Here is a 17,729-nt window from a genome sequence, read left to right as displayed (position 1 = left end):
GAGACACTGCAAAAGTGGCAGTACCTGACAGTGATAGTTTTCACTGCATGGTACATATTATTACTATTGATTTGTTCTGCATAGTTATCCCTTTTCCAATGAGTTCAGTGTACTTTTCACACACATTTCATCAAGGATCAAATTATGAAGCAAGGAAAGACTCCTGTTATAGTCCATTACATAGGTAATCATTGCTGCTACATATTATTTGTTGTTTCCTGACAACGAGGTTTCTATGTTACCGAGTTTTCCACAGAAGAATTATGAAGTAGCTGAGACTTTGGTGGTCTGCTTCTTATCTTTGGAATTACTTTGCTTCACATTTAGTGGTTCAAGTGTCAAACAAGTGCAGAATTGTGTGTTTGTGCATAGACTATATGACAGTAACGAAGGTGATTTTCTGTTACTTCAAAAATGGTATCTATGGCACCTTTTCCCTCTTCCTGACTTCTGTGAGCAATGTGGTTATTAGAAGTATTAGCAATAGGCTTAACAAAAATCATTATCTGTCTTGAAGCCATGAAGGTAATAGAAGCTGGATTTTATTTTTTTCCATGAAGGATATTGTGAGACATTTTGGGATATTCTAATCATAAATTTTTAGACTTTGTTTTTACAATAATAAGGGAGCAAAGATCCCTTAAGTCAGAAAGAGTGCAATTTCCTAGGCCTTTCCTTCAGCCTTTCAGAATTTAAGATGTAAAATTCAAGAATGTGTATGTAGGTATATGTTGTGCTTCCATCTTCCATGGTCAGCTACATCTAGTAATAAAAATGTGGAGCAGTAGAAACCTTTGTGACATCACAATCTATGCAAACTGTGATTTTCTAAGCAATCTGTTGCAATGGTGAAATAAGTAATGACTTCTTATTGTAAAGTACTTTCTTTCTAGGAGTTATGGTAGGAAAAATATTTCTTTTTTACTGCTTATGACCTATAATTGACAATCTTTGCAGTGCCTTCGAGATTTGCTGTCATAAACCAAAAAATTGACCAATAAATCTCATTAGAGGAGGTAAAAATGTGGAGAGAGATGTGTAAAATAAAGAAATATACCTTTGAGAAGGACTGGTTAACATGGTGTATAGACTTATATATGACTGATACCACTTATTGTTAAATGTGTAATACAACATGTCCAAATGGCTTTGCAGGTGAGAGTGTATATATATTTGCAATTGCAAAATACCTTTTGGAAGTGATATTTTCCTTCTCTGACTTCATGGAATACAATCTAGAGAAACGTCAAGAAGGACCTTTTCCGTTTCTGCTTTCTTGCTTGCTTGTATTACCTTCTTTGCAAGATTAACTCTGATTTTTCTGTAACAGGCACATAGTTGTCTGTGGTCACATAACACTTGAAAGCGTGTCCAACTTCCTGAAGGACTTCCTGCACAAGGATAGGGATGATGTCAACGTAGAAATCGTCTTTCTGCATAAGTGAGTAATCTTTCAAGATTAGTCTTATCATCAATTACTAAAGCTCTTTAAATTAAGCCTGATCTTATGAGAAGACAGAGAATCTTTCAAACTCCAAATAACTGTAAAATTAATGTTTTCAATTGCTGTTATTAACAATATGTTTTGAAAAATAGTTGTTTTCTATGTTTTTGATAACACATTGTTGGGTATACTTATTTCAAGCAGATAGACTTCAGACCCAGTTGTGTCATCTGTGAAGTAGATAGCTAAATGCATTGTTGAAGTGGGAGTGGAGTTATGAAATAAAAAATATTGGAATACTAATAAATATATGGGAGAATTCTTTTTAGTGGTAAATATTTATGAAGAAACTACCTAAATTACTAACATTAGTAAAACTAAAGAAAAACACTGTATGTCATATGAACTTATGCTAGTACATTTTCACCTTGGATTTGTCTAGGAAAAATGTTTATTTCACATTGCAAAGTATTTATAAAAACAAAAAAATGTAGGTGTGGATTTAATTTTAATATAAATTAGATACATTACAGATATATCGAAGATAGAAATTAAATTCTTACCACACTGATTATCAATACTGCTGTTACCCATATATACATACCTACATACACATAGTCTCTTGCCTTTTTCTGATGTGGAATTTGTGCCTGAAGGTGGTTGTTGCTTCTTGCGGGCTCTACATTATGTATAATACAATATCAAATGGGAATGCTTAGGGGAGAAGTTACTAGAAAAGGCCATGTGATAGGAGACAGTATGAAAAGGTCTTTTCTGCTCTGGAATGTCATCTGTTTAAAAGTGTTGCTAGCTATGAACGAGTAATATTTTTGCGTTCAGAGCACGTTCGGCACTTTTTGTCAAAGAAAATGATTAAAAAGTTAAGGAATCATATGTGATGATTTAAGAATGGAAGCTGAAAACCAAGAGTCAGCAACACTTGCACAATTTTATCATCTAGTCTTTTCAAACTGAACTAGAGATGATATCCTCAAGTAACTACATCATTTATTTGCATCCCCTCTCTCTGTAATAACAAGAAGTGACTGTGAGGGGAAATCAAAGGTCTTGATTTCCACAGTGAAAGTACGTGGTGACAGGAATCAGGAAACTGCACATTCACGTGAAAGGAGTTTAGCACCTTGCTACTTGTTTGTGCCTGCTTTCTTCTGTACCTTCACTGACAAATACTTGCATGTGTCTGTTTTGTTTTCCTATTAAATTTAGCATTTGGCATGGCAAAGGTCTCATGCACTTACTGTGAAGCTGTTAAATCCCTTCTGTTTTAATGAGTGGCATCAGAACAGATATTTACAAGGTTGTTGCCACGTTATGTAATTGACTGTGATCCATTTAATTTTTTTTTTTTTATTTCTGGCAAAATGAAATGAGACAGAAGGTCACAGCATCATTGTGTCTGTTTTATTTGCAGCTCACACAAGCCACAGGATTCCTAGAGGGTTTCTTTTTCTGGTTTTTAGAGATTTTTGCATTGAGCTCTTTTATTTATGCAGTCTGCCATTTTGAGAATGGTGGGGACATGGAGAGGATGATTGTGTTACTAGATAAATTCCAGGCAGAAAGCTGTGAGAGGATGTTTTCAAATGTTTGCACCCATACTTCTGCATTCATATTTGTGAGAAACTGCCAAAGGATGAATGTGGATAGTAGCACAATGAAGTGAGCCAGAAGCACTGGGGACAGAAATAAGAAAGTGAAAGCAATATAGTGTTTATCTTTTAAGTATTGCACACTGTTGCCACATCACAGAAAAAGCATCAACAGAAGTAATAAGTGGGTGGATTTGTAAATGAAGGAAATGGGGCAGTTATGGAAGCTGATTTCTCATTTTCACTTGTGTTTTCTTCCTCTTCCCAATGCAGTATCTCCCCTAACCTTGAGCTGGAAGCTCTTTTTAAACGACACTTCACTCAGGTGGAATTTTATCAGGGTTCAGTCCTTAATCCCCATGACCTGGCGAGAGTGAAGGTAACAGCTCTGTTGTTCTGTTCTCCTGCTAATTGACTTTTTTAAAGTACTCATTGCATTATTTGGAAAAAAACAGTAAAGCCCTTCTTCATGTAACCCCAAAAGATTGGTTTTCCATCTCTGTTAGCTTGACTAATAAATTATAATGTCTGTCCTTGTAAACCTTTTTTTAGATTTTCAAAACTACAGTAACAATGACTTAAGACACATTGTCTGCCATTCCATTAAACTCTTTATGAATGTTTCATTGACGTTTCAAGAGTCTATTTTACTTTAATGTTTGATATAGCAGAACATTGTCTTACAGTAGCGGCTTAAAATACTCATTTTTCACCTCCTGAACCTTTTTATATTGCCTAGAATACTGAAAGAAAAATACATTTTAAGATTTTTTGATAATTAAGCTAAAATTAGATAGTTTTATTTTCTAGAATTCTAAATGGTAAATTTTTTGTACTCTTAAAGCAAAGCATGAAGATTAAAAAATTTTAAGGAAAAACCAAGTTGTCAAATACATTAGTAACTTTTTTGTTTCTTTTTTTTTTAACCCCAGCGGAATGTAAACTGGCTATTTAAGCCAAGAATATTTTAGCATAGTGTTGTTAATCCTTTCTGGGGTTCTAATCACATCTTTTGTCCATTTTGACTGCAGAAATTGCTTAACCTTTTGTAACCCAATGCACACAATTTCAGTTCATCAGAACATGTTCTAATTATGACCATAAAATTGTGTGTTCGTATTTTGTGTTCTGTATTCCCCCCTTATTTGTGTTGATAGTTGGTTATACACACTGAAAAAATACTTTTTTTCATATACTTTGAGTTCTGTAAAGCTAAGGTTTTTCTGAATCTAGAGATCCTGTGAACAGATCAGTTGTCTTCCTCTTACTTTCTAAATCTGGTACTCAGATTCTAAATCATCAGTTCAGCCTCCTCTTCCTGTCTATAATAGGAGGTACTTAAATTCCCAAAGAAAGCTGCAGGACTTGTGGGAGCACTGTCCTGATGTAACAGGAACTTTGTACGGATTGGGAGATCTAAATTCCAATATCTGGTCACAAAAGATTAATGTTAACACCTTCATGGCTCAGCTGATACAAAGTAAGAGTCGACAATTGAACTACTAACCTGCTCTGATCATCATAATCAAGTTTCAAGGAACTGCTGTGTGTGTATGAGAGCAGTTATAATCACTCACATTAACTCACATTAGCCTAGTAATATTTTTGATTAGCAGTATTAAGAACTGACACTCACAATGGCAGTGCTGGATTCCCTGATACTTTATGATGAAAGAAGGGCTGGAAAGAGACGTTGCTATACATGTTTTCTTTTTCTTTGGTGTCTCAGATAGAGTCAGCAGATGCGTGCCTAATCCTTGCCAATAAATACTGCGCTGACCCAGATGCTGAAGATGCCTCCAATATTATGAGGTAAACTCTGGAGTTTTTAATAGCTTTTTGGTTCTTAACTCAGATTAGATGATTTTCTGATCTGTTGCACTTAAAGAACACTGTAGGATTTTTTTTTTTTTTTTTGGACAAACTGAAAGTGTCACAAAAGTTCAGAGGTGAGAATATCCTCAATTCCTACCTAAACTGTGTGATTTGGCTGCTTTATTGTGTCTCAGAAGAGACACTTGGAGCACAAGCTTTGGTACTCTTAGTAATTTTGCAGGACCTAGGTTGAGTATTCATAGCTGAATGGAGAGAGGAAGGGGAATGCAGTTATGTTGTTGCAACAATATGTTATGAGAGTTCATGTACTACATGGGCTGCTATTAATGATGGGACAGAAGAACACTTCATCACTTCACACCTTGTTTCCCCCTGGTATATCTACTCCTACAAGCAATGTGCTGCTCAGGGGATAGCAAAGTATACAGTAGAGTGGTCTCCTATCTCCATCCTGCTTTTTTTACGCTGAAGACCAATTATTACTTTTTTTTGATTGACAAGCCATTTACCACAATAGGGACCACTAATCTCCTCCTGCTTTCCTCCTTGAAGTCTCTGAAGGAAGGAGATGAAACAGTCAGTCAGTAGGTGGCCAATCAGTAGAGTTACAACAAACCCATGCCATTCCATGGTTTATGTTTTGTTCATCCTACTCTTGTTTTAATGAGATTGATTCGTTAGAAGTTCTCTATCATTGGATTGGCCAGTGTTAGGAACAAATTTGATTGGCTTGTCAGATGTTTGCATGCTGTGCAAGGAAGGGTAGAAATAAAAAATGAGTTATAAAATTGCTCCTCTGGAAAACTTTCACTGCGTGCAAGAGATGTGGCTGTCTGAGGAAGATGCAGGGCTTAAATATGCCTAATTTCATTTTACAAGCTTGGTGTGGGTTGCAATGCGAGAAACTTTATTTTGACGTTGATTGCATAAATACATTAAAATATTCCAGTTGGAGATTAGTGAATTCTTAAAAGATTTAATACATTTAATGTAATAAAATGCAAAAGTGTAATTTGAAAGTGGAATTCTCTGGTGTTTTCTCACAATTTAATTCAAAAAATTGAATGTTTAATTAAACAACTCAGTGAGAAAGGGAAAATTAGAAGAAAGACTTGTTAAAGTAATGCAATTTTTTTATGTTTCCCATTCTAGCTTTGATATGCTTCAAAGCACAAGCCAGACTAGCAGTTTTCAAGATACTTTCTACAAAACACTGATGTAAACACTTATGGCATTCAGTCTTATGAGACTGATGGTACCATAATAAGTCATTTTTTTTTTAAATTGTTTTATCTTCTTTCTCTACCTTCAGTTTGTAAATACAAAACTGATTTTTTTGGCCTGTTCATCTCTTTAATTTTGTTCAATGCTTTTTTGTAATGCATTATCAATCCAAACATTTCTCAAGCAATTTTTTTCCATCCACTTAAGATCTATACACAGTTGAGTATATCTTACACTCATGAAGTAATTAAGAATGCAGAGAAGCTGCAGATTATGAAAGTAGCCCCATATTTTATAAATTCATCGTTCAGATATCAATTTTGATATTGAGCTTTGGAGTAGTCCATAAAAATTAAGATGAATTTGAGTGTGTAAAATCATTATTTGAGGTACTTCAATATGATGAATGTCGAGCAGGTATAAATAAATAATATGTGATGGGGAAGGAAGAAAGGGGTTTTTTCAGACATTTATCATTGGAAAACTTGATCAATTATGTTGATACAAAGACATGAAGGATAATCACTGAAGATGACATAATAGTTCCAAGTGTATTATTTTCCTAGGAGAATAAATGGAATATCTGAACAGATTTGCTAAAACAAGTCTCTTTTTCTGCAGACTTCGTAAGAGAAAACATTCAACTGAATATTTCCTGATGTTTGTTTTTCTCTATTATTAGGAACTAGTTATTATCTCAGTTTGACTAGGTGTATATATTGCATAGTTCTGACTTCAGTCGATATGCTTTACAGCCAGGTGGATATGAGGGTACAATTTTAATTGTGGACTTGCAACACAATGGAGTTATTTGGATGTATTATCTAAATATCCTGTCAGTTAAAAGGTACTTTATTAGTTTTTCCTTTTCTTTTTAGAGTAATTTCAATAAAGAATTATCATCCGAAGATAAGAATTATCACTCAGATGTTGCAGTATCACAATAAGGTAACATGATGACCAACAATGTTTCTCTTTGGTTTTTTGCTACTTTGCATTCACTCCTACGTAACTGGTTCCACTAATAGTAAGCCTTTTTCTTTCCAAAGTAAAACGTCCTAATAAGCCTTGTCATGTAATCTAGTTGCAAAGCAATTCAGTTTTATTTATATATGCAGGGGACTTTATCAAAATCCTGACATATATTAGTTGCCTAGGATCTAATTCTCAAAGCTACAGTGTCCATAGTTGCTATTGATTCCAGATTAGCTTTTAACTGCCTAACTTCTATAAGTATTGCATAGTTTATTATGCTAGAATTACCCAGGATGGATTAGTGGCCTCTAGGCAATTAATCTGAAGTACTTGAACTTCTTCTACCTACTCAGAAAACATTAAGCCATTAACAGAGAAAATCATTCACTGCTATTTTCTTCAATACCATACTATATTTCAGGAAGTATTTTTGGTTACTCACCTGGGGGATATTTTGTTTGTTTATTTGTTTTCCAGGCCCATCTGCTAAATATCCCAAGTTGGAACTGGAAAGAAGGGGATGATGCAATCTGTCTTGCTGAGCTCAAGCTGGGTTTCATAGCCCAGAGCTGCCTGGCACCAGGCCTTTCAACAATGTTAGCCAACCTCTTCTCCATGAGGTCATTCATAAAGGTAATGTCTTGTCTCATTAAAATGTATTAGTCTGCAATTCAGGTTGTCAGAGAGTTGAGTAGAGAACATGATTCAAATGTGAAGCAGATAGGAAGACATTAACAGATTTTGTAAGACTGAAAAAAAACAGCACACAATTCCCATACAAAAGTTTTCTCCTACAAATTAGGCAATGAACCAGATTCTGTCAAGGTATGTTTTTATTTTTATTCAGCAAGCCTCTGACCTTTAAATGATTTTCCATAGCAGCATCCTTTACTAGGGAGATATTTTCTGGTGTTTGGTGGTTTTGCTTGATTTTGGACAAACCACATGTTTGTATGAGAAAAGTCACTGCTGCTAAAGCAAAAATATGATTTATGTAAGTCCAATATAGCAACAAAGTGCCCAGAAAAAGGGACTGGTCGTTTTGGTCTTTTACATCAAGTGGCTAGAGAACCTCTGACTGTGAGTAAATAAAGAAAATGTGTTAGAACCAAAGCCTGAACTTCCCACAACATCATTCATGTATTTGCTTCTCCTCAGTCTTAATTCAAGTTATTTTAGTAGTGATTTTAAATTTGCAGTGAGAAAATGAGAGATTCACAAAATAATAAACTGGACTATGGGGGAACTGTACTATAGACACACACATTTATGGCCTGGATTTGCAGCTAAAACATTTAAACAAGTCAAAAACTGGAAATGTAAAGCTAGCATGTTTCCAGAAAATATATCTAACCACTTCTGCCATTATTTTATCTGCCTTAAATCCAATGTTTTCTTATTTTATAACATATTCTTATAATAATTCCAGTACAGTAGTAGATTAGACTGTCTCACTGATGAACAGTTTTAAGATGTAGGCTCAGGTTTGCAATGCACTACTCAGATTATATTTCTATATACACAGGATAAGCATAAAAATAGCAATGAATTAGATTTGGAGGAAGCTATCAATGTCAGTTTTGCTCTTGTGTCTGTGATTATATACAGTTATAAACAGAGCAGTGTGAAGACATACCTTAACTTGTGTGACTGCAAATGTCATCTTCAGATGGCACTAGGAGAAAAAAAATGCCATAAGATAGTGCATTGAGATGGCAATACTCTGTTAGAACTGGTTAAAATTATGTCTACCACTTAACCAAGAATGAATTTTCTAGGCATGTAAAATGCACGTCATCACTTCCAAAGATATCTGACTAATTTAAAATCTGAAGCCAAATAATGTATAAGAACTGAGACATATTTATGAGACTCCAACCTTATTGGTGATTACAAAAAGTTTGTTTATTTAGCTGAAAGGATGTTCTTTTTCATGTCTGTCTCACTCAGAAAACTTGAAAAAGAAACCTTACTGAGTGGTGACTGTGAATCAGAAGTGTATTGTAGCAGAGCAGCTACATTGATTAGAATTGCTAAAGAGGACTATATTGAAGAGAAATATTCCCATTCCCTAAAAAGAACTTTCACCCCTTTTCATTAAGAACATTGAAAATATTGTCAGGCCTTCATAAATTCCTTGGGCAAATACTATTAGTGGAGTCTCCCACAAGTCAGGAGATTGCCAGGAAAATGTACTGAAACTTCTGTATTTTTTAATGAAAGCTTGGAATGTGTGTTTGTTCCACCTTCTTCATAACATGATTAGAAAGTGATTTAATGTGCAATAAATGTTTGGTTGGTCAAACACAGATGAATGTGATTGATGGTGATGTTGCACACATTTAACTCATTATGTGTTACTTTTACAGCAAAATGATTTGTGTAAACAGTCTGCTCAGTATTAAAAGTAAAACAAACTAAGAAACCTCAAAATATTATATTTGTTCCTAATATTTTCCTTTTGGGTTTAGCTGTGTAATCTCATATGGAATCTTTTATGTTCTTTTTGGCACCAAACTGAACAAAAAGGAAGTCAGCTCAAAAAGATTAAGGTTCTGTAAACACTTAAAGACAGATAGATTGCACAACAAATTATATGTTAAGGACAAAATCCCCTCAACTGTACACCTGTAAACTATATTTCAATAGTCCAGTTTTCTTATAGCAGAGACTGTTTTTATTGTATTAATAAAGGGATAGAGACTATTTATTAACTTGAAAAGTCTCTGAAAAAGATGGAAATACTGCACTGTACTGCAATTTCTGTATTGTTTGGACTACCAAATGTGTACCAGAAGGCTACCCATATGAGAAACATTGCAAAAAGCAGGTAAATAGAATAATAGGAAGAGGTGGTCAAATTTTGTCCCTCTATAAAATCATGCAAGCCAATATGAGTTAGTATTGTTGTGTAAATTAATAAAATGTGGAATGTGGCACTTGAGTGTAACACAAGTCCACAACCAAATTAGTTTTGTCTTTGCTCTATTGGTAAGACAGTCAGTACACTTAATTCCAGATCTGGAATTATCTGGAGCTGTCTCTGTTATCCACTAAGCTATTTTGAGAGCAAGAATGCTCTGTGGGCTCTTCTGGCAGCTTTTGCACACCCAGTGCAATGCCTACTTTACATTCCTTTCTAGTCCAGGCTGAAAGAGAGACATAATAAAACCACACAGATTTACATCAGTTGGGTGCTTACCTAAACTGAGGGAACACATCAACATGTTTGCTATTTATTATTGGCCACTTAGACAGCCTTGGTCTGTCTTACTGTGTGAAACTAGGGTATGCACAGTGAATTCCTTCAAATGTAGGAGAACTTTAAAGGAGGGTTGAGGAGGAAATGCAGCTTCTTGATTTGTTGTGAGGTTCTTCAGGAGGCTGCAGAATAAACTGATTACACGATCCTCCTCACAGGATTTAGATTACATATTAATATAGCCTGTTACCAAAGACATTCATTCTCTAAGAGATCTTCCTGAATGTAATGTTTTTAGTCATTGAGTCTAGGAATTAACACCTGTTGTGGTTTAAAACTGTTTACTATTTAGTAATAGTACCAGTCCTTGTGATCACAGTATATTTGCCTTAGGCTGAAGTCTACCATGGAGTGCATTTTCAGTCAGTCATTTGAACAGGTGGACACCAATCTATCTTTTGCATCATGGCTGGATAGAAATACTGTCCTGGTTTTTAAATTTGAAAGTATTGGAAGTAGAGCCTGTGTGCCTTTCAGTTCAAACCCATCAAGGCCAGCATCTAAAAAAGAATTAGATGTCATGATATTTCAAGAATACTCTTAGTGCCTTGACTCACTGCAGGATTCTACATTAGTATGAACAATGAAAAATGCTTAAATGTTTCATTTGAAATTAGAGTTAATCTTAATTAGCGTAGTTGCTGTTATATAAAACATACTCCTTTTATACCAATTTTAAAAAACATTCTTGCATACAGAAAGCTGTGAAAATAATTGACTGAAATTGTAGTTTTCATAGTACTAAGGATATTTGTTAGCTTTGATTTAAGCAGACAATGGAATTGAGTAAAGAGGTAGTTGATAACTTATAATACTTGAGGAAATTCAATTATAAGACTAAATCTAAGAAGCTTCACAGGACTGTAAGAACTGCTTTCAGCCAATTATTTATCTATATGTCAGATTTAGATATCCATATATAAAGACACAATAAAACTAGACATTCACTCAAGCAATTTGTGCAACTGAAAGGGCATTACAGGTGAACATGAGGAAATGTTTAAACTACATTGCTTTCAATACCTTTTCAACTATCAATCAAGAATATTCAAGGATGTATTGTGTTAGGACAAGGGGTAATGGCTTTAAACCAAGAGAGCACAGGATTAGATTAGATATTAGGATGAAATTCTTTACTATGAGGCACAGGAACAGGTTGCCCAGAGAAGCTGTGGTTGCTCCATACCTGGAGATTTTCAAGACCAGTTGGATGGGGTTCTGAGCAACCTGGTCTAGTGAAAAGTGTCCCTGTCTACGGCATGAGGGTTGGACCTAGATGATCTTTAAGGTCCCTTCCAACCCAGACCATTCTGATTTTGTATTTTCTTTTTATTTTCATCTATGTTGTTAGAAAAATACATTAAACATCAGGAAGCGCTGGAAGCATTCTCAAAGGCTTTGTACTGTTTTATTCTCTTTCTGTGGTGGTGATGAGCTGATCTTATTCAGTGCTAGGGAGCAGACTTTACATCTGCTTTCATTGTGCTATAAAGGAATTTTCATTTTGTCACTTCCTTAATATTTATAAAGACACTCCACCATCCTTTCCCTTGCAAAATGCAATAAAAGAGCCTAGGTCAAACTGCAACTCTAGCATTTGTTCTCTGTCTTGATAGTGATACTTAGATCTTTGCAGAAGAGATTATATAGCATTATCAGGTTCAGATATACTTAATCTCTTTCATGTAACTATTTATATCATTACACTGAAAAGCGAATGCTATGAACAAGATAGATCATGTGGAGCTACAGAGCTCCCAATAATTACACTGCCAAGGTGTAGGGCTGGGTGTATTAAGGGTTTTGGTTTTTCTCCTGCAATACTAATGGTTGTGCTTGCAAGATGAACATCATTTTTTCATATCTCTGTCACCATGTCTCACTAGGAATTGATTGCATTATGTAAATATATTTGCTGATAACAATATTGTATCTATATACAGCCAGAGGAGAGAAGAGGAGTATTGTAACTTAAAAAAAAATACAGATGAAAATTACATTTCTTCTCTTGGGATGCACTATGTAATTTTCCAGCTATTCTTCATATAGGCTATTGAATCAGTGGGTGATTTGTTTTATGACTATCTAGGAGACAGAATTGCAGTGTAATGTAGTCAGGGAAAGATAATCATGTACTTATCTTACTAGAGAGGAATTTGGAAGATATAGTTACAAGTCATTGTGGTGGTGTGGCACATTCTGTGTCAGGTCCAACGGTAACCTAAACTCTCTTCACCTTTTTTCCGAGTTATGATTGGAGTAACTTAAGTATTTGTTAGTATTTGTTAAAATTTCCTCTAGGGTTTATAAGGTTTCTAAAGTAAAAAATGGCTACTTACTGTTCATACCAACACAGCATCCTGTGATAATATTTTGCTATGATTTTATGTGAAAGTCAAAGGAAAATGCTGTGTAGTCTTAATAATTTAGTGTCGTCACCAGTATAAGATAGTGAATGACTCCTTGTTGCTTCATCAACTACTAATTGTACTGTTTTGTTATCTCTCTAGAATGTTACTTTTACTCATGTTGCTGCAGTATCAACTTGAACTACTTTAGTTGTTTAACTTCAGGGATAAAAATAACAAAATGATCTGCAAAGGCTATTCCTTAGGATCACGTAGGAGGTCTCTCATAAAGGCCAATTCTCATTTTTCTGTAAGGAAAGGCATATAAAAGAGCCTTTTGTCATTTCTTGGTTATCTGCTTGAGGTCAAAAACATTTGATGAGTAAACAAAGTTCAAATTTAAAAAAAAAAGAGAAGGTGTTTTAGAATTACCCTTTTTCAATTATTGTATCTTCATTCAACAGTTACACCTTATAGAAGGTCCATAGAGGCCTGTGTTTGAGGATGGAAATACCATGCAAGAAATGAGAAGAGGGAAAAGAAGAAATGATAGCAGGCCCAAATAATATGATTAGGGGTTTGGTTGGCTTTTTTTCCCCACTGAAGTGGTTCACTGCTGTTGTATTTGTGCATCTCATGTCTGTTGCTGCTCTTGTGTTGTTACTCACTGCAATGTTTTATTCTGTTCTAAACATTGTTTGGCATTACATTTTGCTTTAATTACTCTGCCAGCAAAGACACATCTTCTCATTCCAAATCAGTATTTGACGGCTTAATTAGTCACAAATTCTTATTGCCAAGTCAGTATTTTTCAGTAAACAATAAATTATCTGAGGATGGCATGTCCCATCCCTTGAAGTCAAGACCAGGTTGATGCTTTGAGCAACCTGATCTAGTAAAGGTGTTCCTGCCCATGGCAGAGGAGTTGGAACTAGTTCATCTTTAAAGGTCCTTTCCAACCCAAACCATTATGTGATTCTGTGATCAGAATTCCTGACTTCTCAAACTGACAGCTATCCTTTAAAATAATGATGAGCAGTAGGTAAAGCTTGGTGTCACACAGAACTAAACTAGCATATTTGGCTTCCTGGAACCCACAATACTTAAGACATATAGATTTATGCTTTCTGCTGGAATGTGTTTGTTCAACCAACAAGCAAAGCTTTACCACAAAAAACTTTTATTGAAATGAAATCTATTCTCTTTGTCTCAACTGTGTTAATTCATACTGTACAAAGGTAGAAAGTACAAGTATTAAGACATTGCTGTCAGGACCTGAAAGAGGGTAGACTAGTAATTATTCGAAGTGACAAAATTGTCTTAATAATTGTAAAATTGAAACTACTGTAGGCTTTTCTTTGTTTTGCAAGTTAAAATCAAGGTTGTTTGTCTTTTACTAACTAGGTAAATACCATTCATAGTTTTACATTTTTACATTTGTGATAACATTATTTAGTAGCATCTTGAACTGAACTCATCTCAAATTCAGCTTTCTTTTTGTTTCTATAAATTTTACACAAAATTAACTATTCCCCTTTGTTGTCAGGCAAATGACATGTGAAATATCCATTTTGCAAGTCCATATGGGACAGATTATTTCATCTGTACATTGACAGTTAAGTTTGTGCAACTTACTCTTAATGTAGAGATAAGTATGGACAAGTAGTAGATAAGTATCAGTAGGCCCAGAGGTGAACTGGACAACAGTAATTTAAATTATAGTTAAGTATTTTAATGAAAAATAAATGTGCATTTTAAAGAGTCAGAGTTATTTTTGAATTCAGTTCTTGAGATTAACTGAAGCAATAGACTTAAAAATAACATCACAAAGGCTTAAATTAGTCAAGATCATAATGAGTCCCAAAAGTATTTTTCCTCACTTTAAGGATTTTGAAATTAGTATCTAACTGACATGGATTATAGGAGAAACTGATTATGTTTATCTGTGGGATCCTACTCTGTTAAAACTTATGGTAACTGCAGGACTCAAGGAAATAAAAAAGAAATACTGAATACTGATGATTCTTAATAGTAATTTCAGTTCTAGCAGACCAGCAGGTACTGCCTTTCAAAAGATACCAGGGAAAACATAATGGTTCAGATGGAGATAAAATGGAATGATCATCTTTAGTCCAGTGTTATAATGATCTTATAATAACATTTTATAGCATCCCAAATATCAACTATTCTTTAAATTCATTAATCAACAATTCATGGTATCCTAATAGAACATATCTTAAACACTCCAATCACTTCCTGAAGGTTAATTTAACACTAACTGGTATCTATGAAGCTTGATCACTAATTCATGAATGAGTTTGGTTTTTTCCAGTCCTTTCTTGGTCCTTGACAGAGGTGAATATTTGACTATAGGTCTGATCCTTCCTCCAAATCAAAACCATCTGCCTAAAGAAAAGAAAGCAAGGGAAGAAGGTAGAAAGGGAAACACATAATGCATTTGGGTTTTTTTTTCCAACCCCAGGTGGTGTCAATCTAAGAAAAAGCCACAAAATAGACCATAAGTTACAAACATGCCCTTGCTATCATTACTCTTAGTTTTTTACCAAGCCTGCACTTTATCTGTTTTCTGTATATAGAGTTGCTGATCAGCAACATTTGCAAGTTTCCCATAAATAAAAGGGTTATAAAAAATGTGATATGACTTCTCTGTGTGTGGTGGAGAAAAACACCATCCCACATGGTCTCTGAATGGTGACACAAGGTCTATGGAAGAAATTTTTCTTGATTGTTTGCAGCCCACTTGTCAGAGAGTATGTGATTTGGAATATCTCCATGTTTCAAGTTATTCTTGCAGTTGTTTACATCTGCAGAACTAAAGTAACTGGTTACTTGGCAGCCTATCAGCAGAAGAGAACTAAAAAAAAAAAAAAATAGAAAAAAAAATTATTGTATCTTATATTTCACCAGTTTCATTTTTTTGAAAGAGTGCCTTTTGACTAGTTTAACATGGGGAAAAAAACTGGTGGATCCCAAATTAGTACTTGGCCTTTAGGAAGGCTGTAGACTGCAATGACATCTCTCCTTAGTCTCCTCTTCTCCAGGCTGAACAGACCAAGTGACCTCAGCCACTCCTCTTACGGCTTCCCCTCCAGACCCTTCACCATCTTTGTAGACCTTTTTTGGATGCTCTTTAATATCTTTATATCTTTCCTATATTATGGTGACCAAAACTGCACACGATATTCTGCCTTATTCGAGAAAATTAAAATCTTTAATCTCTCAGTCTCTCTTTATACTTCTTTCCTGTTTACTATATAGTCAGGTAGACTCTGGTTAATGAAAATGTGGTAATGTAAAATGTAACAAAAGAAATATATTGCATTATTTTGCTACTCTGATGTAATTGACACGTTTCTCTCTAATTTTATCTATACTGTATTGTCATACATATTTTTTTCCTGCTATGTATAATTCTTGCAAATATGAATTTCTCTGTTAGCGCAGTTTATGTGGCACAATTAGTGAATAAAACCAAAGAGATAATTACACACAGGAATGTCCAATTGTGGTTGAGATTTTTGCTCTATTTTAATGTGATGTAATATGTAGGGAAGCGACTCTTAGGACTCCTTAGGTATTTCAGGCTGTGTGTTTGTGATGGTTTCCATAGTTTTTCAAGAAAGGTCTCTTTGTGAATGACAGTCAAACCTCAAACAAACTTTTTATGAGGGCACCAATTATGGCATAGAGAACTGGGATTTCAACAGTGAACAACTTCAGCATATGACATATATCCAGTCATATCAGCTGACTTTGTACTTGCTCTTTGGAGTTATAGTGCTATTGCCAATGATGGATGCTCAGTGGCTTGAACCAGTTACCTTAATATAGGTGTTTGATGCTAATTGAAAGACCTTACTGAGTGTCTGAGATCTAAGCTTTATAGATATGACATGACATCCATGGACCCCAGGGCAGCAGCTGGAAGCTATGTGGGACTGCATGTGTGTCTCAAGTATCACTAGAAGCTTCTGCTTAGGCAAATATATAGAGTTTTTATGGTAGTCCTGTAGCACCTCCAGCTTGTTTTCCTTCTTACCTTTGGCAGTAGAAGACCTCTGAATTTAACAATAGAGGTTTTTTTCAGTAGCTGTCCTAAAGCACTGATGAACATTGAAAAAATTGTTTCAATGTATGTTTCTCATACTTACTTTTATGTTAGAGGTGCAGAGAAGAAAAAAAAAATTAAACAAACAGGTTTGACTGCTGATAATTTCTAAACAAGGTGAAAATAATTAAGACATTGTTAGAGACCCAAATAACAATATAATGCAACCTCTGGAACAAGTCTAGAGGAGGGCCACAAAGTTAATAAGAGGATTGGAGCACCTCCCCTGCAAAGACAGACTGAGAAAGTTGGAGGTGTTCAGCTTGGATAAGAGAAGGTTGTGTGGAGACTTCATAGCAACCTTCCAGTATCTGAAGGGGACCTACAGGGAAGCTGGAGAGGGACTCTTTGACAGGAGCTGTAGTGAGAGAGAGGACAAGGAGTAATGGGTAAAAACTGAGAGAGGGGAAATTTAGGGATGTTAGGAAGAAATTCTTTACTTTTCTTTAGAGTGGTGAGATACTGGAACAGGTTGCCCAGGGAGGTTGTGGATGTACCAGTGTCGGCAGGGTTCAAGGCCAGATTAGACAAGGCCTTAAGCAACCTGGTCTAGTGGGAGGCATCCCTGCCCATGGCAGGGAGGTCAGGACCAGATGGTCTTTAAGGCCACTTCCAACCCTTAACATTCTATGATTCTATGATTTTCGAAAAGAGAAAATTGAAAAACTTTTTTCCTTAAACTCTCTACAACCTTATTTAACCTGTTGCTAAATGTGCTTGACAAGAATTAAGTGTATTATTTTTACATAGGATACCTAATTTTCTGACTACAAGGACTCTGTTTTAGTTTTTTTTTCAGCATTTCAGAAAAATTCTGTAAGAATAAGTAATGTTAATTGTCATAAGAGTCTACTGACTTATTTGTTATAGTCTTATTCATGTCTAAGCAGTTGTTTGTGAA

At 35.0% G+C, this 17,729-nt stretch overlaps 1 protein-coding gene across 33 annotated transcripts in view; it reads left to right on the top strand.

The window, feature by feature from the left end:
* The window catches only part of KCNMA1 (potassium calcium-activated channel subfamily M alpha 1), a 460,281-nt gene that overhangs the window by 313,998 nt on the left and 128,554 nt on the right, over positions 1-17,729 (top strand). For all 33 annotated transcript variants that reach the window (XM_051800818.1, XM_051800821.1, XM_051800820.1 and 30 more), the window contains 5 exons: positions 1,331-1,441; positions 3,328-3,433; positions 4,784-4,866; positions 6,993-7,062; positions 7,567-7,722. In XM_051800818.1, coding sequence (XP_051656778.1) covers positions 1,331-1,441; positions 3,328-3,433; positions 4,784-4,866; positions 6,993-7,062; positions 7,567-7,722 — 526 coding nt within the window. The remainder of the gene's footprint in view (positions 1-1,330; positions 1,442-3,327; positions 3,434-4,783; positions 4,867-6,992; positions 7,063-7,566; positions 7,723-17,729) is intronic.

The sequence above is a fragment of the Manacus candei genome, unplaced genomic scaffold (assembly GCF_025592945.1).
Source record: "Manacus candei isolate 608988 ecotype Guabito, Panama unplaced genomic scaffold, ASM2559294v1 h1tg000050l, whole genome shotgun sequence".
Taxonomy (NCBI): Eukaryota; Metazoa; Chordata; class Aves; order Passeriformes; family Pipridae; genus Manacus; species Manacus candei.
Note: the sequence above shows the minus strand (reverse complement) of the source record. Positions and strands in the feature narration are given on the sequence as shown.